Source organism: Limanda limanda, chromosome 2 (assembly GCF_963576545.1).
Source record: "Limanda limanda chromosome 2, fLimLim1.1, whole genome shotgun sequence".
Classification (NCBI taxonomy): domain Eukaryota; kingdom Metazoa; phylum Chordata; class Actinopteri; order Pleuronectiformes; family Pleuronectidae; genus Limanda; species Limanda limanda.
In genome coordinates, this window is record NC_083637.1 from 19507087 (window position 1) to 19532075 (window position 24989).

A 24989-nucleotide genomic window follows, 5' to 3' on the forward strand; every position below is an offset into this window, starting at 1 on the left:
CTGGACTTACAAAACGTGACGAGTTGTCATTTTTCACTGTCTTCGCGTTGCCAAACGATTCAAGGATGGGGTTGGCTTGTAAAAGCTGACGTTCCAATTCACCCTGAAAAAAAGGATGAATCGTTACCATATGAAAATCAAGTCTAAAAAAGAAGAGAAATTAATTTAGATTTTCACTGACAACTGAAAAAGGCATATACATGCAGAAAAAGACAGCAGACATCTGAAGACTTGTGTGTTTCATACAGGAAATCATAGAAAAGGTTTCATTACTCACGCACACAGATAAAGACAGTAGATGGAAATATTAAGAGTAACCTAATTGGAATATTTCAAAACTGTTGCTTTTTTTCTATGTTATATAACATTGGATATGAAACTTATTTGTTTTTTGACTGTCAAATGTTGAGACTTCACCTGGGGTATAGACTAAACAACTGAGAGAAAAGACTTTTGATTGAATAATGGTTAGTGTAAAACTATATCTCAAACTTTCCAAAAACCGAGCCAACACAATTGTATCTTCTAAAGTTTAGATGGAAAAGAAAATTCCATGTGGGATCTGCTCTGGGGAATTTTTCTTTTGCTGTGACAAAAGCCAGACATGCAATTTATCATGTCAGGGGGAATGTGTCCACAACGCACAACAGAAACACTATTTTTGGTCAAATTGGATTCTCTGACATGTTGAATTAAAAAAAGCATATTTTAAAGATGTTTGAACAGGTGGTCTGCTAGGTTTCCATCTGAGCCTCACTGTTGGCTTTGTCATGACCAGAGATTCCAACAGGAAAGAGAGAGAAAAATCTTTTTTCTGCTCCGTTATTTCTCTTCTTGTGGCTAAGTGAAATATTTTCCCATTACGTCAAAACTAGCTGTGCTCACTGGAGGTTTGCGGAGGCCATTTTCCACAAAAGGAATCAGCATTTGGTTAGTATGTGAGACATGTAATGTGATCTTTGGCTTGAGAGCATGATGGGCTGCTTTTAATTGAGTTTCTGAGGAGCTCGAATGAGGCAGGGCTGAACTGGATAAACCTGGACCTTCTCCAGCTATCGGAGCAGAATGAAATCCCACAGAGGCCAGAGGATTTAACCCAAAAGCCCTTGTTTCTACATAAACACAGTCCTGTGGTGCAATTTGGTGGTTAAAATGATCCATTGGCAGCCTCTTTCCATTTGTGTGGGCTATTGTACACACAATGTGCAGATTAAAAACACCAGGGGGGGTCCAGCTCAGCAGCATTTAGAGGTTTGACCCACATTTCTATAGCAAAGTGGATATGTCAAACATCTGACAGAGTCAGAGCCGGCTCCTCCACCAGAGACTGCCAAATATTTTGCAAGCAATCTGACTCATTATAAGTGAACACTATTAATATCCAAAAGCTTCTGAAGCTAAAAAAGAATCCTTATTATCTCCCTCAAACAATTTTTTCCGTAAACTTTGATCGTTACAAGTTTGTCTTTTATTAACGTGCAGCGTGTTTGCCACAAAGCAGCGCAGTGTTTTAGGACAGGCCGAGTGAAGCCAAAGAAGATCAGTCAAAACTGTCCCACTAAACCTTCGGAGGCAGAGGCCAGTCGAGGATGTTGTTTTCACTGCAGGGATCACAAGGCGCAACAAATATTACAAGTCTTGCTTTTCACAAGAAAGAAAAATTAGGGCATTTCTTGGGAAAGGGCACAAAGTGTTTAGATCTAAATGTAAACAAGCCGATGTAGAGAACTCGTTTAGGCTCTTTGGGCTGATTCCTACTTAATGTAACATAAGTCAACTACTACATCTAGTGATTAAGTTGAGCTTGCTTAAAAACCAGCAAACCATTTAATTATATGATGCATAATTGTAGGTTAATAAATCTGTGGTGAATCTAGTTTCTTTTAACTGGAGGATTATTGAAAAATATAAAGCGCTGATGATCATTTTTTTTAAATTGTTTTTATCGTAAGATCTGTGACTTACATTCTTAACAGAATTAACAGGCGTTAAAAAGCAAAAGTTTAAACCATCAGCTGTTGATTTCACTGCCTGTAATGATAAAAGTATTTAGCAATTTAATTGTAGTTAATTAACATAATTTTGGTGAGTTGCCAAAAGAAAAAGAGAAAGAAAAAAACTAAGTTTATCCTGACATATCCTGTTTAATAAACTCTGTACGTTCATGTTGGATCGACACACATTGACAGGTATAGCTGGTAGCAAGTTGTACTGTAGGCTTAAAGTGGATGGAAAGCATCTAAAAACCATAGTCAGTGAATATAACAGTTATTATTAGTGAGTTACTCTGAGGTTATAGAGTAGGTGGCGTCAGAGTGGGTAAAGTGCCCCCTTCATATTGTAAGTGAGGTGAGATAGGTGAGAAACTACATACTACTCACATAAAACAGGGATCCACTCTGTAGGATATGGGGAGATTCAATTGTTATTATGGAAAATTATAAACTGCATTAATGTCATGGAAACAAATGAAGCTGTAATTTACGCTGAATATTTCTAAAATTATACATTGGTGTCACAATCTACAACAACCTACAGCAGTCTGTCAATTGAGTTAGCAAAAGGTGATATTATACTATTTCTGTTGTCTATGATCCCGGCCCTCGAGACCAAGATCACTGCTGCTGTCCTGTTGGTAAACACATAATTCATTGTCTGCATCCAGTATTCACGCCTTGTCCACACGTACACAGGTTTCTATCTAAACACAGGTCTTTCTCCTCTGTTCTTAAAATGAAAAATCTCCGTCCACATGAAAGGATGTTATACTGTTTTACTAATGTTTAACTTATTTTCAGTGACGTTTAAAAAACGTTGTTTGCATAGACAAAAAGCCAAAACTCACAGAAAAAGCTATGTTTAAAAAAAATACCAGTGTACTTGTGACTTGCGGACAGAGCCTCAGTCCCAGGTGAGATGGCTGTAAGGACTGCCTGCATGGCTCTGGGTTCTAATGGGCCAGGACTGAGAATCACTGCAGTACTGAAGGTAAACTCAAACATAACCTGATAAGCTGATGCTTTTTAGAAAGAGAGGTGTGGCCACTACTTCTGTTTTAACAGGGCACAACACAGATCAATAACACTTTGGACTGCACTGAATACAGTCAGTATTTTTCCTACACAAAATTATTATGCTTCACACAACACAAGATGACAGCCTAGACTTAACGTGTGACAACAGCTAAAACAAAAAAACATCTGACTGTGTTTCATTGAGTGTGAATCACAATTAAAGCAGGCAAATGTACAGTATGTCACATTAACATAAAACACAATGTAATTTGAATAATAATACCAGTTTTAATAGTTTAAATGTACTTACAACTGCATTTTGAGCCTGATGGAGAGAGACAAAGTAATTTCTAATTAGGCTTTTTCAGCATTCTTTAAATAAACCATAAAGTTGAATTAGTGAAATCTTTGGAATTACTGACACCATTTGATAATCTCACAATAGGCTCATACTCAACAGATATATTATGAGCCAAGGGCATTCAGTTTTTTTATTTGAGTGGAAAATGTCAGGGTAGCATGCACATGAACATGGGTGTATAAAAAAGCATAAAGACTTGCCTGCTGCTTCACTGGTTTAGGTGACTCTGGCTGTTTGTTACAGAAAAACAAATGCAAATTGTTAGATTGCACGCACACACATCCAGTGCACAAAGTCATTTTGCCTACTATAGGTATTGATACTTATACTGCAAAACCTGAAACAAACCCACCCAACAGTACCTATTTCTAATTATTGTTACTCCATTTACAGCATTCTCATGATCCACATGTGAGTTTTTATTTCTATGGAAAAGCTAAGCTGTTTTCAGAAATGACCACTGGAAAAAGTTTGACAAATGAAGAACACAGCAGGAGATTGGCTGAGTCAGCCATGGTCAAAAGAAAAGGAAAATGTCTGGCACATTCAGGTGAGGGGTGTCTGGGCAAATTGGACATGACGAATAAATTCTGCTGGAGAAATCACACATCTTCTGTTTACAGCACATCAACACAGGTGCCCTTATCATCAAAAGCTCTCAAATCTTGTTGCTTTCTATGTGTATGGCAACTCTTTATCATCCTGTTATTTGTCTTCTTTTAGCGTCCACTGCTTGTTATAAAACGTTATAAAACACCAACTCTCTCGCTGGAAATTGTCTTGCTGTGCTCACATGGGCTCACTCTGATACATACGAAAGGGAATTATGACAGTAATTCCTATTACTCCTCCACTGACATTTGTATTCCATCTCCTTTTTATGAGATGTTTAGGTTACAAATTAAAGTTCAGTCTGACTTAGATTCATGAATATGAAGAATACTCACAGGATTGTTGTGGTCTTTTCTTCCTTTGTGGGAAGAGGCAACGTGTGCCAGGTACTGAATGACCTTTTTTGTGTTTTCAGTCTTGCCAGCTCCTGACTCACCTCTGTAAGACAAAAGAAGACAACACAAACAAAAGACAGGCATCTTGAGAATAACGAGACATGAAACTGTTTATAATGAGCCCTATACATTTATTCCCAAGCCATCAGGTGATCCTGGATCGAACATGTTCTGCTCTTAACTTAGCTTTACAGATCTGCAGGTGTTTGTGAGCGTGCACAGAACACTATCCCTAATCTCTTTTTCACCAAAGGAAATAAATACATTGAAGAATGAAAGATAACAACGCAAACTCAAATTTGTTGTGACTGTGTGAATAGTCAGCCTGCTTCTCAATGCCGCCATACAGTGGCTGTTGCATAGAAAATCCAGGAATACAATCATGTCAAATCCTCCAAGCCATGCAAAATCTTTGTGGGAGCAGTTTAGATTTAGAGCATACCTGAGGTTTTACAATAAGTGCATACTCACATAAACCAAGTATGTGCAGAATATTGTTTTGCTTTCAGACTGAGGAAGTGTGATGTGGCTGAGAGTGAGGACTGAGAAAGCAGTGTGTCAGTGCTGTCAGTGTAATTTCTGCTGTGCACAGAGGGTTATCATGGAGGGATTGTGTCGATGTCTCTGGTGTTGGTATTGGACTGTCGGGTGTGACATTCTTCAGCTCCCCCACTTCAGAAGTCATTTAAAACAGGGAGTGCTGACTTAATCATGTCTTGCGAGACATTTTGTTCATAGTTTGTGTTTCCATACCAGTTCAATCAGTTTGTGTAACTCAGAGCCGAATCCATTGATAATGTGTATAATCCTTATTTTGTGCTACACAAATCAACCCAACAGAAACACAATAGCTACTAAATAAATGCTAATGAACACAGTTTTATATATTTACTGATTATGAGACTTGTTAACTCTCTTTGTTAAGTTTGTAAAAGTTGTAGGATAATCCATTCAAAAATAAAGAGAACACCGAAAATGTCTTTAAATTCAAAATTAAAATGTGTGCAACAAAATAAATGTCAAGTCAATGGACCACTTCCTAACTTTTTAGTGCTTTAAATAAATCCAAGCTCAAAATTTGCAGAATTCTTGACCTCCAGTGTAGATTGGAACTGTACTGCATACCCTGTTGCCCTCAGTAATCTGGTGATGGCTGTTCTATTCACAAATGCAAAATGTAAACTTGCTACCATTTTGTGTGGATCCATTCAAGATTTGATAACATCCTTGGGAAATTGTGGATAATGGTAATGGGGAGTTTGCAAATGTTACCACAACAACAAATTGCCTTTTAGCTGTGGCCAAGTGAAGACATCATAAATGAAGGTAACAATGTCAATGTCCATTCTACATCATTGTTTGGGATCAGGTTACATGAGTTGAGCTTAGATTAATTAGATTTTCAGGTAACATGAAAGTTCTCCTTGTCTCAAGATAAATAACAATACACTTTAATGTGTTTTAAGCCTTTGTCTTTGGCGAGTTATTTTGACTGCATGTATAAACATGGAACAAAACAATGCTAACACTTTGCTATTCACACAGAATGAAGAACCAGGCTTTGGTATGGCTTATCTCTTTCCTCTATCTCTGGCATTTCCTTGGTGACATTCCTGTCATCTGTTGTCACTTGTCACTGAGACAATGACGTTTGTGGAGCAGACATGCCAGACAATTCTCAGACCCTGTATTTCTCAATTATCTCTCAAGTAGTTGCAGTCTGGTCAGTGTCAGTGAGACACACGTTTTAAAATAAGTTTAAAAATGCACAGGGTAAATTACTAGTTGGTAAATGTTTTATCATCATTTCATTTAATTAGGACAAAAATGATTGAGTGGAATATAATGCAACACATGATGCTATTTCCAAGGCTACTGAGTGGAAAGGATGCATGATGCAAATAATGAATGGAGCATGAACCTAATGGGGGACCTGGGACCACAAACTATTTTGGCCTTTTTTTTTTAAAGTCATGCAGCAATGGAGTAGTCTTCATACTCACGTGCAGAGAATGGATTGGTCCTCTCGATCTGTGGAGACAAGAAGAGGGAGGAAAGGCGATTAGGGAAAAGAAAGCGGAACCTCAGCACTTTGTCTTTGATTCAGGCTCTGCTGTCACAGGGTTTGAGTGACACCAACATCACTAAAAAACAGTGCTGTACATCTTAGACAGACGGTTGTGTATTTAAAGGTCAAAGTCGAGCTAAGTGTGTGCATCGCAGTTTGCCATCTAAAGATTTTTTTCTTTACAGCTTGAGACTGGATTTTATTGGAAAATTACTTTTCTAAAGCCAATTTTTACATAAGGCTCAGACGTCACAGCGTTTCACCCAAGTATTTCCTAAAATGTATCACTCAGAAAAGCAGCACTGTGAAGACAAATCACTGCATGGGAGAGATAAGGCAACTATAATGTCAGCTTTATTTGGGCACATAGAAGCATTATGAGTGAGGGTTTGAGACTTGGTGTCTAGCTCGTAATCCCTGATTTAATAAAGATCGTATTCAGATCACTCAATGGTGGAAAAAAACATTTAAAGTACCAATTCACATAGAAATGGATCATAAAATAATAAACACAAAAAGGTCCATTTCCGCGAATAGAAATGAAAACACACACACACACACAGTCATATATGTGTTTATTTCATATGTTAAGTTAATGAGTTAATGGCCAGCAAATTATTGTTTTATTAGAATTATTCATTATTACGATGCATGTCTCATTGAGTTGAATATATTTAAGATTTGAATAGGTTTAATGAAATCTTAACTGTGCTTTTGTTATTTGTTTTGATAGACAGGATTTATCAATCATAATGGAGCACATATAAAAATATAGGCTTGATTAGTCAAATAAATAGAATTTAAAGTGGAACATAGCATCAATCAGTGGCATCAATTGCAATTCTGGTAAGATATGATTCAAAATTAAATTAAGTAAATTGTAAATGTAATTGTCTCAGTCTCAGTCTCATCTCAAAATCCTTAATTTTAACGATGCCAAGAGGAGATGTGATAAATCATACATATTTATCCCCAAAAACTAAATGAAGCAGGATTTAATTTGTAAATTTGCCACGGAAGCAGAAATTAACTTCTCAAAATGTGCTGCAAAGGAACATATGTGTAATCAGATTAATTGTGCATGGTCATCTACTCCATTTCATTCAAGAGAAGACAGTTTCCTTTATCTCTACTTGATGAGCAAGAGTCTGTTTATGGAGGGGGCTGAGCTCACAGGCCATTAATACTGTAACTGTATTGCAGAGTCTGCATGTTAGATAATTGCAGCAGTTACCAGTGAATGGTGATAGGCAAGCTGTGACATAAGTAGAATGACTGAGGAGAGTAAGCCATCAATAACTCAGGATGGATTTGCACAGCTGTGCATTGATCATGCTAATTCTAGTTTTTACATTCACATTCTTCCTTCTAGCTTCTAAAGTGTAGTCATATATTTACTGGGACAAATAGTTGAAAGAAAACAGGACCTTGTAAATGATAAAAATGAATTTAGCTTAATATTGGAGATATTAAAATATAATTTGTTATGATTTGTTCATGAATCAATGGATGCAAACCACTCTAATGCAGAATGAACAACCTGTATTGATTAAATTCATTATTAAGAAATTACTAAAATATGCTTCCTGAAGCAGGAATTGTGCATGGACGTTGTACATTTAATTGTAAAAAGCAGAGTTGGCTGGTTCAGAAACCTGATTATTTGACCATGTGGAGCAGCAGAACCAACTTGTAGAATGCTTATGTTGTAATTTATGACAGTACAAATTCTGCATGGTCAGACTGATAGCTCCCTGATTTACTCTTCGCACTTACGTATTTTAAAGTTCCAGATTACTTCACAATATGCAGTATTACCTCAATGTATATAACATATAGAACAATTGGCTGAGAGAGCAAGAATCTATGTCTATTTTTCTCAAATATTGACTTTTTGCTGTGAAATATCTGATAATTCTTAAAATACAAAGAGTAAAACAATCCAAAAGAGAAAAATCACTCCGGTTTAACTGCTCACAATTCCCATTGGCACTTAAGAAAAAAAACATTGCTTTAGTGTGTGGGGGGGGGGGTCCCATCATTACTCGAAGCCAAATGCTGTAAATATGTCAGCTTATTGCGTAAACGTAATGTCCCCGGCTGGACAGTTCTGCTGGAGGTGAAGGTTTCCTGGACTGAACTGCTGACTGTGTTCCTTTGGGGCAAAATGCTGGAAGGCTATCTGATTGACAACACAGCTGGATGGCTCATTAGGAACAACCTGGGTTTCTTGGCTTCGACCAGGCACTTCCTGCAGTTAAGCATTGTAACAAGGAGGATTGACACACGCATGCAGCCGCACACGCACGCCAAGGCTACTCCGATCTTTCAGGATCTCACCAGCCATGCCGTCAACTGCTGCTTTATGCATGACAGCACGGATGCAAGCCCCCCACTAGCCCCCACCTCTTTGACTTCAGTACTTTCACGGCCCTATCTGAAGCACACACAAACACAACACAGCTCAGAAAGCGGGTCTTCTTTATCAGGCTGGCTGCAGACACAGAGGAAAGATATGATCCCCTCTTTGATGGAACCGTTCAATTCCTTTCACCAACTTGCCAGCACTGCTGCAACCTTAACAACCTTGTGTCCAGACTGTGAAACACTGATTACCAGCAGACGACTCTGGTCTGTGAAGATGAGAACTTCCAAAACAGGGGCTTTTATTTCCGTAACCTTACTTGATGGTCATAAGGACTCGTTTGGGGGTTTCGCATGATTGGTAATTTTCTTTGCAGCTTCACATGACTCCATCATGCTCGAGGGTAGTGAAGATTCCTCTATGACATATAATATTACTGTATTAGCAGCTGAGAAGATTTCATTACTTTTGTAATAGCTGATTTTGATCTTTTGTGGGGCAAAAACTCAGATCATAAAAATAATAAGATGTTATCAAAGTTAAAATAAGGCATGCTTCGATGTGTTTCAGATCTAAAGATTGAAAAAAATAAGGAATTGCTAAAGGATTTAAATAGAAAATGTCTGCGTCAACAGCTTTGCAGAGTAGTTGTGAAAAATCTGAGGATGTCTTGCAGCTTTGACACAAACACAGCAGCTCTGCATGTGGTGTTCCTTCCTATAAGGAGAGGGGAGAGGGGGAGAGGGGGAGAGGGGGAGAGGGGGAGAGGGGGAGAGGGGGAGAGGGGGAGCTGATCTCAGCTCACAACAGTGAGCTTATTGTGAGTTTGTGGCACGCTGGGCCAGCCTTGTGTCTGCCACCGATGGCCTTTATTTAGAAGTGACAATAAAGTACAAACACTCACCTCAGACACCTGTCCTTCACGCCCACTTGGCTGTTTGCACATCAGCTAAATGTTTCGTGGTAATCATGACAAATCAATGAGCAATATAATGCTGTCTCGTAAACAGGAGGAAATAGATCTTAGTCTTTGTGGAGTCTATGAAAAAAGGTGTTTTATTGTCACTCATGATGTTTGCTTCAGTACAGAGAGAAAGATTCTACTGGAGTTAACAACCAACAGTTATAAATGTGTTCAAGCCTCTAGTCAACTGTAAAGTGAATGAATTGAATCAAAGAACACATTTACTGTTCAGCATCATACAGAGTGGTACTGTCATGATTTCCAGATCTAAAGTCACTGCACTGGTTTAAGTCTGCGGTGAACAATATCAGAAATCTGCTACAGTCACATGTGTCACCATGTGTCCCCCTGCAGGCACACATGGTGGATTTCTTTGATAGAATTATGGGATGGGGTTCTAAGCACAACTGGAGGATACAGGGGAATTGGAATGAACCTAAACAACAACAAAATAAAATATCGATTACTGTTGATTTTTTAATGATGCTGGATTTGTACTGTCTTTTCGAGCATTAAAAAAACTGTATAAGGCAGAATAGGCTTGAGATTGTTTCTCAGTTTAACACCTCAGAGCAGTTACACTTATGACACAGTGCCAAAGGGGCTTCAGAGACTAAAAAGATTTTGGTTACAATGTGTTTTAAGTGGCTCAAACCAATTCTTACTACTGCATAGGAAAACCATGTAAATATGGACAAAAGGGACGGGACTTTCCCTTGTCACAGGGGTATCTGTCAGTATAGTTAAGGTCACACTAGAATATGATTTTAAAACTTTCCTCTTAGGACTCTAATGGAAAACAGCCCTGGAGTGGACAGAACTGGGACTGATAGTTCAGCCGAGGACTTACAGATGGAAACAAATGCATTGGAGATCCAGAGAGTTCGGTTTCTTACATAGAGCATATTTTGGAAGGACAGTAATGAAATCTGATCGGGAGATTAACTGTGTGTGAGCAACACTGACAACAGATTTAGTATTCAAGATATTCATGCGCACTCAAGTGATGTAATTTGTCTAGGCAGTCTGAACTTAATGTCTACATGAAAAAATTAAATGATTAAAGTCAGCTTGAGTGTGGCAGCCAAGTAAAGGTGAGTACAGGGAAGAGGCCAGGAAATCACTGAGTGGGAAAGGGAAAATAAGCCATACTGAAGGTATAACTCTAAACACCGTGACTCTATTGCTTTTAATTTTAAGAATTATCTTCAAATGACTAAATATGCAGTAAGTATTTAAGTTGTATGTTCCTTTAGATTCATATTGCTACCTGGTACCATGCACTCAGCCACTCTGACCGATTTAGTTAACAGATGATGTTTGTTCAAATCGATTGGTTGAAGATTAGTTATGATTTGGCTTGACCAATATTTTCTTTGACTGACTGCAGCCCTCAACTTAGCAGCTCTGGCAATAAAAAACAAACTTGATGTTATTTCTTTGAAGAGACATTTCATCTACTTGTCAACTTGACTTAATGCTACATGGACATAAAACACTACCTTTGAACGAGCCGAGAATACTTATATATTTAGCCACTGCTCAGATGTGTGAACCACCATGTTTGATCTAACTCATATAATAGGACAGATCTTTTATTTCATTGGAACATTAAATTATAGATTCTGGTTATTAGTTGATTTAATTTAAATTACATGAAATCCTTCTTAAAAGAGCTGGTTGTCCATGTCTGTCTGTCTCTGATAACAGGGATTATCTTGACGCACGCAACGTCTCTATGAGCTACTTACTTCCAGCGCCACAGTGTAGATATACTTGTATGTAGATGTCCTCTTTGGGTATTTTTAGTCACCTGTCCAATAAGGTTTGATTAAAATGGGATAGATGCATTTCTAGTGTTATTATTGTTATAGGTACAACTTTCAGTAACAGTAAATCTGTACCCAATCCCTAGCTTCTTGTGGTTTATTTTTTAAATGTGGTGGATTACCTTTTCAAAAGATTAGGAAAAATGTCCAGTGTGCTTAATGTGCTCTGGTGTGCCCAGGAAGAGGTTTGCGGTTGAGAGAGCCCCGTATTAAGCCTCAGTTCAAAAAGCTATTATTGCTTGCTATGTACCTGATTGAAGCCAGGTGGGCCAGCGCCTTCTGAGACCTTAGGCCATGCTATATAAACATTCCCAAGCTTGTTTTATCACACATTCCTGACAGTGTAGTTTACACTGTACAGTCCACTGAGGCCTTTGTGGCACATACTTAACATTCTTCAAACAATTAATATCAGGGGTTGACCGATATGGATTTTTAAATGCTGAAGTTTAAAGGGTAGGACGACTGATGGTCGATGTATAATGCCAATATTATATTTTCAGTATTTCCCATTATTTAGATAGACATCCCCAGTCATAGTTGTCCTTCCACATTTTCATTATGATCCAAAAACTATTTTAAACATTGCATAATAGCATAAAAGATCTCTAACTTATTGTTTGGCTTTTCACTGTTGAGCAATTTGCAGCCCTATTGTCTATCAGTCTATCCTTTTCTCACAAACACAAAAAGTCGGTCATAGATGGACTGGCCGTCAGCTGCACGGGGAGAGGTCCTGCCAGTCATTGGGCAAGTGGACCATCTAAACATCCATTAAGATGTTACCATACTTGGCAGACCAGCAGACCTCTGCATGTCAATGGTTGTGTCTGATTTAGCTATGCACATTCCTGCAATTTATCAAAAAAATCTCAGTATGCCAGATACATCAGTCACAAATTAATTTGATCTTTTATTAATATTAGTAATGGTATCAACAAATGAGTTAAGGAAAATTGCTTATTACTTTAAGGGAAAGTAAAGAGCTGATTTGGGGAAGGCTTCACTAAGCCAAGCTGGACTTGACCTATTGCCCCGATTAAACACTCGGGAGAGACTCAAGAAGGATGTATTTTTTCATTTCCACCAAAACAAAAGACCCCCTCTTTCACAACCACACCTAGGGACCGGTGCAGTGCTGTTAGTGCATGTCCACTTTTGGAATCCCTCACAACTGCTGACATGATCAGTTCCTTCAACACATGTTTTCAATCAACCAGCAGCATTTTCTGACTACACATTTCCAGATATGATCAAATTAGCTTCTTGTACGTCAGCGAGTTCACGCCAGCAGAGCAGCCAGGGCAATGATGTAAAGTATGTGGACCTCTAATCAATGACAGATGTGCACCAAGCTCTAGAAGTCTGTCTACACACCCAGTCTTTGTTAGGTAACACCTCATTTAACCTCCCAACAGAGCACTGACTGGCTTCACAGCAATGTTGCAGTAATTAGCAGACCACTGCAAGGTTCAGACACCCTTCAGCTGCATTTATGAATTGCCCATCTGTACAAAGGTCGTAAATTAGAGGCAAGAAATGATTTGGCCGAAATGTTCTCTCTCTTTGACGGTCTGAACATGGAGTGTGACAAGTCCGGTTTTAATCAGTGAAAATAAATGAATCATTCTGAGATGGCATTACAGTGACATATCACGATATAAGGTGAAAATTGTTTTTCAACAGGCAGACAGTTTATTCCATGATAATTATTTTGATATTACTTTTGTTTTTATAATTTGTCAATTAACTGTTAATCCTATATGCAATTGGTTTGTTAAAAATGCTCATGAGAATCTCAGGAGACCCATGTGTCACAGCTTGTTTTGACCAGTTACCATCCCAAAAACCAAATCCTAACAAATTCTGTGGACGAAAATTACAATTGTTGGTTAATGAGAAATGACCAAAGTGATAAGTTGAGTTATTGAAATTGTCAAATTTTTAAGCAATTGACAAATCAATTAATAGATGTACTGTATCAGTACTATATTCAACAATAGTAGACAACGATGCAGGATTTTGCTTTGATTTTCCAGGGCTTTAATTTGCTTAATGAGCCAAAACATAAACAATCCTGTAACCCCAAGCATGGACACAAGTATTTAGCTTTAAAATAAAACTTCAACTTTCAACCAGTGATACAAAACAAAACACCAGTGGTGATCTATACAGTTGGATATTTATTTATATTAACCAGGTTGCTGAAATGCTCAAGGCCAGAGCTAAGCAGCAGCTGTCCACCACTAATCTCCAACCTACAAACCTCCTTTTCAACCACTACTCTTAATTCTGATAGGATTGGAGTAGCAGTGCATACAACATGACAGGTCAGCCCTCTGCTCTCCGAGACATACTGTATAGTAAGTGGATGCAGAATTTGAAATGCTCGAGGGAAGAGGTCATTGCTTCATTCCAGATGAAGATGCAAGAAAATGCCCAAAAAAGTGGAAATGAAAACAAAAACTAAATGTTGACCATCCATGATCATCTCTATAAAAACATGAAACATGAATAGAGAGTGTGGAGAAAGGAGGAAGAGGCGACAACAACAACCTAGCAGGACAAAGGGATGAGCTGAATTCTACAACGGCTCCAGCGTGGCTACTACTGAAACAATATCACGACCAGGATATTTAGACTTACAAGTTTGGAAAACATGATACTAAGAAAGCTCAGCATAAAACATTCTGAGTAGTAAAACGGGAGTTATTAAAAACATTTTCATTTAAATGGGGCCAAGGTATCGTCAAGATGACATGTTAACAGTACTTAAACTTCCTGCTGTGTACCAACATGGGAAAAGCAAAGTCTAAAAGAAATGACGGAACTCTCCAGATTGTCACCAACTCACTGGTCGCCCCTTGCAAATCACACAAAAGATCTATTGTGGAGTGCAATGGGGTCACACTCTCTGTTCTCGCTGGTCTGATCCCAGTCAGTCACTGCTCGTAGAGCCTGGAAGTTTGCCAGGATACAAGGATCTCTGAAGACATCATCTAGTTTTGACCGCCTTCACTAACAAGATATAATTTTCAAAAATCAATTTAGTCTTGCAGTCTTGCAGTTAATTGGTAACTTCAAAAGATTTAACCCAAAAATGTAACTGGGGGAAAAAGACCTGTAAAAACTTCAGAGCAGTTAAACCAGTCATATTTGTTGATACAGGGGCTTGAAATAACAAAATTATTGGTTTGTTTGCGGCCTGAACTGAAAGAACAATCAAACAGTGAATTGTAGCTGTACTTCATTGAATCGTCATTCAAGATAACTCACCAAATGCTTTTAAGTGAAATAATAGCAACATGTAGTGCTTTTCTCAACATAGTCTAGGGTGCTGCTCTGTGCATTTCTAAATTGACTGGCTAAATCCAAATCTTGATGTGAAAGACAGAAATGTGCCTCCAAAATGCTGTGGAGCCATTCCGATTCGGTCTCCTATAGAATCTATAAGGCCACATAGGAGGATTGGCATTAACCATCTTTGAAGATGGGACTAAGACAATGTGAACAGATTTACAGAGTGTATGAAGAGCAAACAAGAACAAATTGGCAGAAATTATAGACTAAACATGGATAAAGCTCCACCACTTCTTCCCAATATCCAGAAATTAAGACAAAATATCCAAGACAGAAATGCTGCCATAGTGAAACAATCTCATAATTTGGAGCCCTAGTCTGCACAGAAGTGATTGGAGGGTTGGACTGAGGTTCCAAGTTAGAATTTCCAACTATACATGCACTTGACCAAACCAAACCAAACTCAGTGGAAAAATCCATACTTTGACATACAACCTTTTCATAAGAACCTGAATTGTTAGAAATCATCTTTGAGAAAAATGCTAAACGTGCATTTGGACTTAATTAAACATGGTCAGGGTATTGCCAGAAATGGCAGAAATATATTTTCTATGTAAAACATCTTTCAATGTTTATAGATTCCAAGGCAATGTCCTGCACAAAAAATAGCACAGCAAAGAAAGCAGACACGGTAGCACAGATAATCCCAGATTAAAACAATCAGCTCTTAATAGTATGTAGCCCAAGTCACGAGGAGATAGAGACACACAAGTAACATCTCCTCATGTGACAATGAGATATTCATTGGTTTTACAATTTACACAACACCGACACACAGAAACCACTTCAAAAAGAGATAATCCCATCATTTGTAATCTGAACATATGGTTAGTTGAAGCAACCTTTTGAAGGAGGATCAGTAGGCAGAGTCTAATAATGACAATTAAACACCAACAATGGGCTTCATCTAACAGAAAACATTTGAAACCAATACACTGACAATCAATGACATTTCAATGTCAGGATAAGTGCTAATTCCTGTAAATGTGGTGGACTGTCGTAACCAGTAACAGTAACAAGGGCTTACCTTGTAGCATGCATCTGTATGCAGACTCTGAGATAGCGTAGATGTGTGGGGGCATTTCATGCCTCTTTTTGCCCCTGTACATCTCAATGATATTCTCCGAGTAGATAGGCAGGTTTTTGTAGGGATTTATGACGACACAGAAGAGACCGGAGTATGTCTGTAAAAGAAAAGAAAACATGGTGGACACACAGTATGACTAGTGACCATACTTTACAGTATTTTATTATTTATGTGCATTGATTACAGTAAATGGACAATGACTAAGCACAAAAAAGACTCAGATGCTTTAAGTGGACTGTCATAGAAACAGTGCACTTTACTGGGTGCAGATATTACTACCTATAAAGATAGAATACAGTTTAATTGCTGCTATTACAACTGTTGGTGTAGTTAGCATGGTGAATGCAGAACAAAATAGCGACTCATGTTTTGTTTTTCTCCTCACTTGTTCATGGGTCAAACCAGAAAGCGGCACAGGACAGCTGGCTCACTGCCAAGCGTCCTGCAGTCTTTAAGATTCTTAGCCTACTCACATACAGTATGTGTGGCAGTATACAGTATTGCCCATCTCAACATTTAACTGGTTCAAATTTAACCAGACATCTTTTGACTGACAGCTGAAAGCAACATGAAGGGCTAGACATTTTCATTCACAACAGAATATTATTGGCTCAGCTTTATAATACAGACGGACATGTAGACAGAGAGTGGAGGACAGGGTTAATCCCTGACATGTCTGCTGCTTCTGGTGCACTCCACAAACTGAGGGGCTACACAGTAAACAGCAGATGCTGTCGGATTAAGGCTCACATATCAATGGCTGAGATCAAAAGTCTTTATTTTTTCAACTGCCAAAACTTTTGGATACGTCACTCTCTCGCCAGTCTTGATCATGCTTATAATTAAGATAGATAAAAGATATCTATAGGATTTTATCTTTCTCTTTGTCCCTTGAGTGACCAGCCCGGCCTGACATGTTACTGCATATATCCTCTTCTCTGTGGTGTGGTCCCAACTTTCTACAGCTCTTTGCCTCTTTTCACTGAATCCCTTACTCTTTAGGCCGGGCTGCAAAGCCACATTCTTTTAATTATGTTGTCTGTGGTTGGCCAGTGGACTGCCGGGGGCCCGGGGCCTGCAACACAGTTGTTGAACAGGAACAATGGTGACATGACCAAAGCATGCTATGGGAGCAGAGTGGATTGTGTGTGTTTGTGTGTGTGTTTGTGTGCGTGTTTGTGTGTGAGTGAGTGAGAGAGTGATTGAGTGACATCTAAAAATAGATCTGTCACCTGTCTGAAGGTTCACACTAGACATTCACGGTTACTGCAATGTTGGACTGAACAATCTCAATACTATCACTTAATGTCTATGCAACCATAACATGACAGAAGTTTGGAAAATATTCAAGTAAAACACACAAACGTTAACTATGGTAAGACAAAAACAAGCAAAAGAATAATTTTGAAAACTGTAGTACATATACAGCTAAAAATCTAAAATAATTATTATGATATCAACTCCCAAAATGAATCTTAAAGTACAACTTTACAAATTCTGATTAAAGCCAAAACCCACTTTAGAATGAGCACTGTTTGATTTTTAGATACTGGAAGGGGTTGGCATTAAAACTGTGAGAAATGTATGTATAAGATTGACACAGATAGGCTGTAACTGGTGGAGGGTTTGTGGTGCTGCAGATCATGTGTGGAAGGATGAGGGGAGATCACCAGATGGCCATCACACCCCCCCCTCAACCTCTTCCATGTGCACAGATGCTTTAGACACAACTCTGTGCAGCTACAACAGAGATTTGTTACCCTGGAAACTCCAGTTACTCTTTAAATAACTTTACATTGCTGATTGATACTGACTTAACTACAACCGATACTCACAATTTGCTAAGTGGCATTGACTGTAAACATCAACTTCAGTTTGTAGGATGTACAGTCCAGCCGCTTCTATAATAACCCTGCCCCAGGCCCCCTATGGTGGGCACAGTGCCAGGCAGACGGATCAGTGCTCCTGACCCAGCATGGGCCACAGGCACTGGGGGAGAGGGATGACTCAGCTGGCTGTCCTTGACGGTGGACCCCAGAAGGTATTTGGGGGGATTAGTGGTACTCTGAGGGCAAAGGGGCTGGACGCCTGAAAAACCAGGCATAACAAGGTACCAGCGTGTTGTGGTTCATTCCTTTGTCAAAATGCAGAGTTTGCACAACGAAAAGTCTGGTTAGTCAACATCATCTAAAAGCTGAGATACATATGACTCTGCCGGTTACTTTTAATGTTAAATAGGGTTGAGGCGGTAAAAGCCCTGAGCCCATTACTCCATGGCAAATAGACAAGATCTCTGACACAGTTCCCAGCTGTCTTGAAATGTCCAAATAAGAGTTTTGCTTAGCAACGGGGCCTCTCTCAATGGGAAAAGAGGGGAACATTTTCAGGGATCTCTGAATCAATGCCCTCCATTTGGACACAACTGGGCTAAGGGGGCTTTACAACGCCTTTTCAAACCCTGAAAACCGTGCAAGTGTCTTTATTGATTTCCCAAGCAAATAAAGACATGCCTTTGCAAAAATCTACAAAAACTTTAAGTAATTTCCAATCATGTGCAGAAGGACCATGAAGATTCCCACAGCTCTATATTTACTTTAAATCTTGAGCTGCATCTTAACATCACTGAACGTCATTTGATTTAAATGACAAATCTGTCATTGCTGCTGGGGAGGTGCAGCATTACAGCACACACACAAATGACCTCAATGAATTAATGCCGATAAATTGTGACGCGTCTTGCCAACTCTACTAGTGTGTGCACAGGGGAGTGCGATGTTGCACAGAAATTGGGGCGTATGAATCACTCTCTACTATCAAGACAGAGAGGAGATTGATTTTCAAGAGATGTTCCGATAGCTGCATCGGAAATGCCTCCAATACTGCAGATAATGCAAGGACACGCATCAAAGAGTATGCAGATCTATGTACTGGCCTGATACCAGGTTTTATAGTTTCACTCAGATAACACAGCAAATTTCTTCTGCACTCCAAAACAGCAATAGTGCTGTGCTGCCACTGGCAGGTTTTTGAGCAGCAAATAAGATGTGATTTCAAGTTGTGTAGCATTGGTCAGAGCTAGCTAATTACTTCAGTTTTGAGTGGTGGTACTAGTGCTGACAATCACAACACTAACAATGTCATAGAGTATTTGAAGAACCATCACACGACAGAGCTTCAGATCAATACTCAGTATAGGCAAATGCGCAGGTATCAGAAACGGTATATGAAAGGGAAAATGGTATCGGAGCTTCTCTAATTTCTACTGATGAAGCCTTACAGCATCATGAATCCTGATCTACATGTGAATAGTAACCAGTGACATAACCATGTGAAGATCAGAAACCTATCACATTATCTAAATATGGACAAGAAATCAAAATCTAGCACACACTTGATTTTTGAAGTTGAGAGAGAATAGAGCTTGTCCATGTTTCTCTCATGAATAGACAGAAAGACTGGTGCTGCAGTAGGTGGTAGGCTTAATGACCACAAGGTGCTCAGCCTGGAGCAGCCACTCATTCTGCTGTGTACGCTCTGAACAACCAGTGCAACAAAGGATGTGCATATAGTGACCTGCGTTCAATAATACATCATAGTGACATCATTACTACATCTAGTGCTGCTTTCTCCTCAGCTACTGGACTGAATCATATCTCATCATCCACACTAATCGGAAAAGCCAGGCATGATAAAGGACTGTATTCCATTAAAAAACTTTTTTCAAGCTCAAAACAATTATCATCCCTCCCAATCCATAAATGTGGTTATTTTCTGTCTCATAATCCTAATAAGTTATGTTCTTATGTAATTAGTTTTCAAGCATTATCACATCTCCATCCGCTGCTCTCTGAGTGGATGGGAGTCATGAAGCAGGTTATGACGGGGTTCTGCTACGTTGCTTTGACTTAAAAGGTCATGTAATCTTTAAAAACAGAACAGGAAAATGCAGAGCCAGGAATGCAATGCAGCTGACCAACAGAGTTTTTCATGCATGCAAATTACAATCTCTTAAAAATCCTGGTTCAATACCTTCAAACTTAGGGACTTTGAGTAAGAATAAAAAACATATTAGTGAGCAGGCACACTGGGCCAGAATAAAAAATGTCTCTGACCATGCAGAACAGGAAAAACATTCAAATGCTGACATGGATTAGCTGTAATTAAACATAAACACATGAAAGACATTCCCAAGAACAAAACTGAAAAACATTTCAGTTATTTGAGTGTACAGCTGTTGCTTATCAGCCAACACAAAGAGCTCTTTTAAGGCGGTTTGGTTCCAATGTGACTCAGCACTGGGCTGCCTGAGCTCAGAGATGGGGTTGGGGTCATTGATTTCTCTACTACTCTCCAAAATATACACACAACAAGTTCTTCTTCTTCGAGCTGTATATTGAATTAAATAAAATAAAAAGATAATTGATAAAAACTCTGTTGTAGCTCATGTTGCAAAAAGGCGCGAGGGGACAAATTGTACCCCAAGTGAGAAAATGGAACACATTTTTAACTTTTGTCAACATGTCTACAAAGACGTAAACTGTGAGATAAACAATGGGTTAAGTCAAAGAAACTCCCTTAGACAACTCTTGTAAGTTCAGCGTTGTGTTCACAACTTCTGCTCTCAGGAGATAGAAGCAAACTGATTGCTTCTCTGGCAGGGAGCCCTGAGGAGACAGCTAACCACGTGGCAGAGCTCACACTGCTACACCTGGTCTGCTCCTAACATCCCCCACACCGAGCTGACGTCAACAGGGTAAGCCTTTGATTAACAAAACAACAACTTATAATGTCATGCATACTTTTTTAACAAATGTGAGAGGCAAACACTAAATTATTAACATTTATTAACATTTTACTATGTTAATGTTTACAATCTTAGCAACAGAACATACGGTGAAAATGTACCTCAGATTGCTGGGTCTATTGTGTTTGCTATTGTTGAATGTTTATGAGTCTGGTAGATGAATGCTTTTACATACTGATGATGTATTATTTCTTACTGAGTTTTATTCCCTTTATTATGCTGAAATTAATATTTGTATGATATTTGTGCAAATAATCCCAAATAATCATAATTTAAACTAAAAAGCGGGCACCATCTACATTAGTCAAGCAACAAAAACATAATTGCATCAATGTTCAAAATCATTTAATCTTTTAGGAATATTTTTATGCAGAAAAAACCCAATAGTCTTTGCTTACTCAAACTGCTGATGAATAATATCTGTAGTGTCAATATTCCAATATCTTTTAACATGTATATAATCGAGTTACATGACTGGATAAGCAAATATTAATCCTCCTCAAATTCGGCCAAGTAAAATACAGTTTGGCCAAGTTCACGTCTATCTTTGTGACTGGGCCTCTGAGTGTGAACCCCTCGGCCCCGGTCTCCTCCCTGGCTCTCAAGTGACCCACAAGCTCTGTGTCTGGACTATTCCAGGAATGCATGTCACTAAGTGAGGCATAATCACAGGAGATATCTGCAGCTTATAACAGCTTGTTCATCAAAGAACATTTGTTTCTGAGCCTCTTCGGGGGCACAAGTGTGAGATGTTATGGATATGATATGTGGAGATTTTGTTCAGAATGGATACGATATGTTAAATAAGCATGCCACGTATGCCTGGAATCAGTTTTTGTTGCTGACCTCACACCACTCAGCTCACAACTATTACTGGGGCAGTGTCATTGTAAAAAGTTATCGACTTCATTATAATACTTGATCTCTCTGTTTGTCAAAAACAATTAAAATGGCAAAGCTTTCATTCATTCTTAGGCTGACAGAGTGATACATCACTCAAATTAAATGATCATTTACAGACAGTTTTTAGAATGTGAAAGAAGATGATTACAATTCTTTAGAAGTAATTACATTTCTTATGAACTACTCACGTAAATGAGGCCAGAATAGTAGCGGTCTTTGAGGTTGTGAAGCACAGATGCCTCATTCAGGCAGGTGAGTTCGGCCATGTCCTCCACTTTGCTGAACTTTGGTGGGTTCATCTTCTGGATGTCATCCTTGTTGACCACTGCCTTCTTCCCATTCTCGGCCAATTCCACCACCACCTCATCCCCACGCTCCTCGCGAATGCTCGCGCCCTCGAAGCCGTGACGTTCTGAGGGGATCCATACTAGTCTCTTGGCAGTCCAGTCGGCCTGAGCGGCCGGGTTGTAGACCACGGCGCGGTCCACGAAGAGGTACCGCTCCGGGTCCTCCTGCCCACTCCTCTGTGACATCGCTGCTGGGAACCAGAGACAAAACACACTTGGCTACCTGTAGTGAGGAGAGAAAAAAGAAGCTACATTTACAATTCATGCAGCTGACTAATGTAAAGCAGTTCACCCTGTAGGGAAAAGATGAAGTCGTCTGACTGACTGTTGTGCTAAAGCGGGTTTGAAACTAATTGTATCAAACAGTACAAATGGACTATCTGCAACAACCCCAGACTCAGATGTATTTACGCTTTTGCCGGCTTTTGCCCACAGCACACTACCGTATATGGCAAAGATTTGTGAAGATTGAAGGAGATTATTGCTGCAATTGCAAAATCATGTGCAAAGATGTGGCCTCAATGTACATGGTCAAGATTTAGGGGATTTGGCGGTGACAGAATCCACCAAGTACACAATACCAAGCCAAAATTAAAAGTAAAATTAAATGTGCCTTTCATTCTGGCTATTTCATAGAAACTATTTATTTACTGATTTACAGGAAATGTATGATATTTGGATATGAAGGGACTCAAGAAACATCACACAGCCCTAAAATCTGTTATAGCTAAATCTCTGATGGTTGAGGGGCTGGGTGGCAGGAGAATAACTGACACTTTGAGTAAGACTGTTTATTCAACAAAGCTGTGACCAATAGAGCTGAAAGTTGAAGCCGGCAGTTAAGTGCTTACATGATGATGCAGCTACTCTAATGGCTGTTTAATGCTCGAGAATGCATTTTTGGTCTCAATAGCTAATGCCATTGTTTCCATGTTTGACTGACAATTATTATTGTATCACTGAGGAAATATTAGGGTTAGGGCATGTCTGATTGACTGATGGTGGCTCTGTTTATTACAGTCGGCTGCGGCTGCTGCTTCAATAGAAAAAGTGAATTATGTTTATTCTGTCTCGTGGTTGTGTTTATTTGCTGCCTGTGTTTGGTCCACACTAGTGACACACCAGATGTAGACTGCAGGTACAAGCCGGTGCCTATTTCTGGCAGCATTCTCCTCCCCTTCCACTTCCAACTAGCTACAGTCTTCTGTAGTGCAGCCTCAGAGCTAGAAACTTACAAGCTATAAATGGCAGGTATGGACTTAGATTCAGATTGTGCAATACATACTACTTTTACTGTTTTTAGTCATGTTTTCTCTGCAGGGAAGTAGCCATTTCAATGACAGTGCTTGTCTCCTTCCCACATGCGAATGTTCCAGCTAAATAAGTCCCTCTTGACAACACTACATTGAAGCAGCACTGTCACTGCATCCAGGGCTTAGTGCTGCCCAAGATGAATGTGTTTACCTTCAAGAAATAAAAAGTCAGACAAGCCACTTCATACACAGGGTTTTCGAGATGGCAGACAACTTCAAATCCCCAGACACAGTTTTTCAGGCGCACCACCGCTGCACCCTAGGCTCAGTGCTGCTCAAGATAATTCTAATTGCTCCAAAGATGCTAACAAACCACAGTATTTCCTCCTTTTGGTACAAAAATAACGTGAGCAAACGTATCTCCATAGATATATTTGCACGAAAAAGGCCCACACAGACTGGTGTGCAAGTGTCAGGCCTTTACACCCCCATCCCTGTGCATAACCACTGCCCACATACATAACATCACCATCTGAGCCTCTGCAAAAACCCTGACTATGTTGCGTAATAAAAATGAGAGAGGAATCTGCTTCATAAACAACAATCTATTTACCATGACACATAACTTTGGACTTAAATACCAAATGATGTGATTAAAGCTGCAATAACTATCAATACCTAATTGACAGAACATGTTTTCTTCTCTAACAGTCAACTTTCATTCATGTGAGTCGAATGAATGATTTACACAATTAAAATATCATGAATAATCATCACACATATGCAATAATTGACATTGAAAGTCCTGCTTAAAAACACCTTATTATTAAGAAGGATCATGAAAATCACTGTTGCAGTTGAAGATGGGTTCTTGGGTTTAAGGAACCAGTAGGTGGCATTTTCCAGTATGTCCTTGCACGTTAGAGACAATTAATCTCAACTAATTTATCATGGAAAGTTAAGATTCAGCAGATTCTACTTTTCTCCAGACCTACGTGTAGCACAAGATGAATGGCGAATGCATACATGTTTGCGGAGGACTCAATGACGCCATCAATAATACAAGTCAAAGGCATCTGGACGCAGACACAATGGGATAACTTAGTGAAACTTGGCACTTGCTGCCCTCAACAGCTGATGCACAGACACGTTTGACAGAGAGCGCCACTCCAGCCTCCTCACAACCAATCACACATAGTTATTATTAGTTAACAACAACCTCAGCTGATTATTGTCCACGTATATTTCACCTACAACCGGGTGCCGTGCTTAAAGCAGGCGCGGGTGAGACGTGAATCTGGGTCAGGTCACGGGATGGGGGAGTCAGTGTGGCTGCCGTGTCACTGCATCCCCTGACTCTGAGCCGGGAAACACACACTCTCCAGCCTTCATTCGACCGCAGACCAATGTGTTTATACGCCACACCGCACCCCCCAGTCGGGATGGTAGCATTAGGTGTAACAAAAAGCCAGTCGTGGACTGATAAACCCCCGGCCAGGCCAAAGAGCCGCAGCGGCCACGTTAGCTTGCTAGCCTTAGCTCAAAGTTGGCGTGCTGTGCTTTCTCATCCCACCCGCTCGAAAGCGATGCCCGCAGGGATCCAGCACCGAGCGGCCAGCGGAGCAAC

At 39.5% G+C, this 24989-nt stretch overlaps 1 protein-coding gene across 6 annotated transcripts in view; it reads right to left on the minus strand.

Annotated features, from left to right (window-relative positions):
* Nucleotides 1–22295, minus strand: part of myh10 (myosin, heavy chain 10, non-muscle) — a 44097-nt gene extending 21802 nt beyond the window's left edge. For 2 of the 6 annotated variants that reach the window (XM_061086175.1, XM_061086166.1), the window contains exons 1-6: nt 21951–22295; nt 15996–16152; nt 6386–6413; nt 4323–4425; nt 3576–3605; nt 11–103 (exon numbers count right to left, since the gene is read on the minus strand). In XM_061086175.1, the coding sequence (XP_060942158.1) occupies nt 11–103; nt 3576–3605; nt 4323–4425; nt 6386–6413; nt 15996–16152; nt 21951–22295 (756 nt within the window). Of the gene's footprint in view, nt 1–10; nt 104–1037; nt 1053–2381; nt 2400–3324; nt 3340–3575; nt 3608–4322; nt 4426–6385; nt 6414–15995; nt 16153–21950 lie in introns of all 6 variants that reach the window. The other 4 variants (XM_061086192.1, XM_061086208.1, XM_061086184.1 and 1 more) reach the window with 4 other exon arrangements.
* Between the last annotated feature and the right edge of the window lie 2694 nt (nt 22296–24989).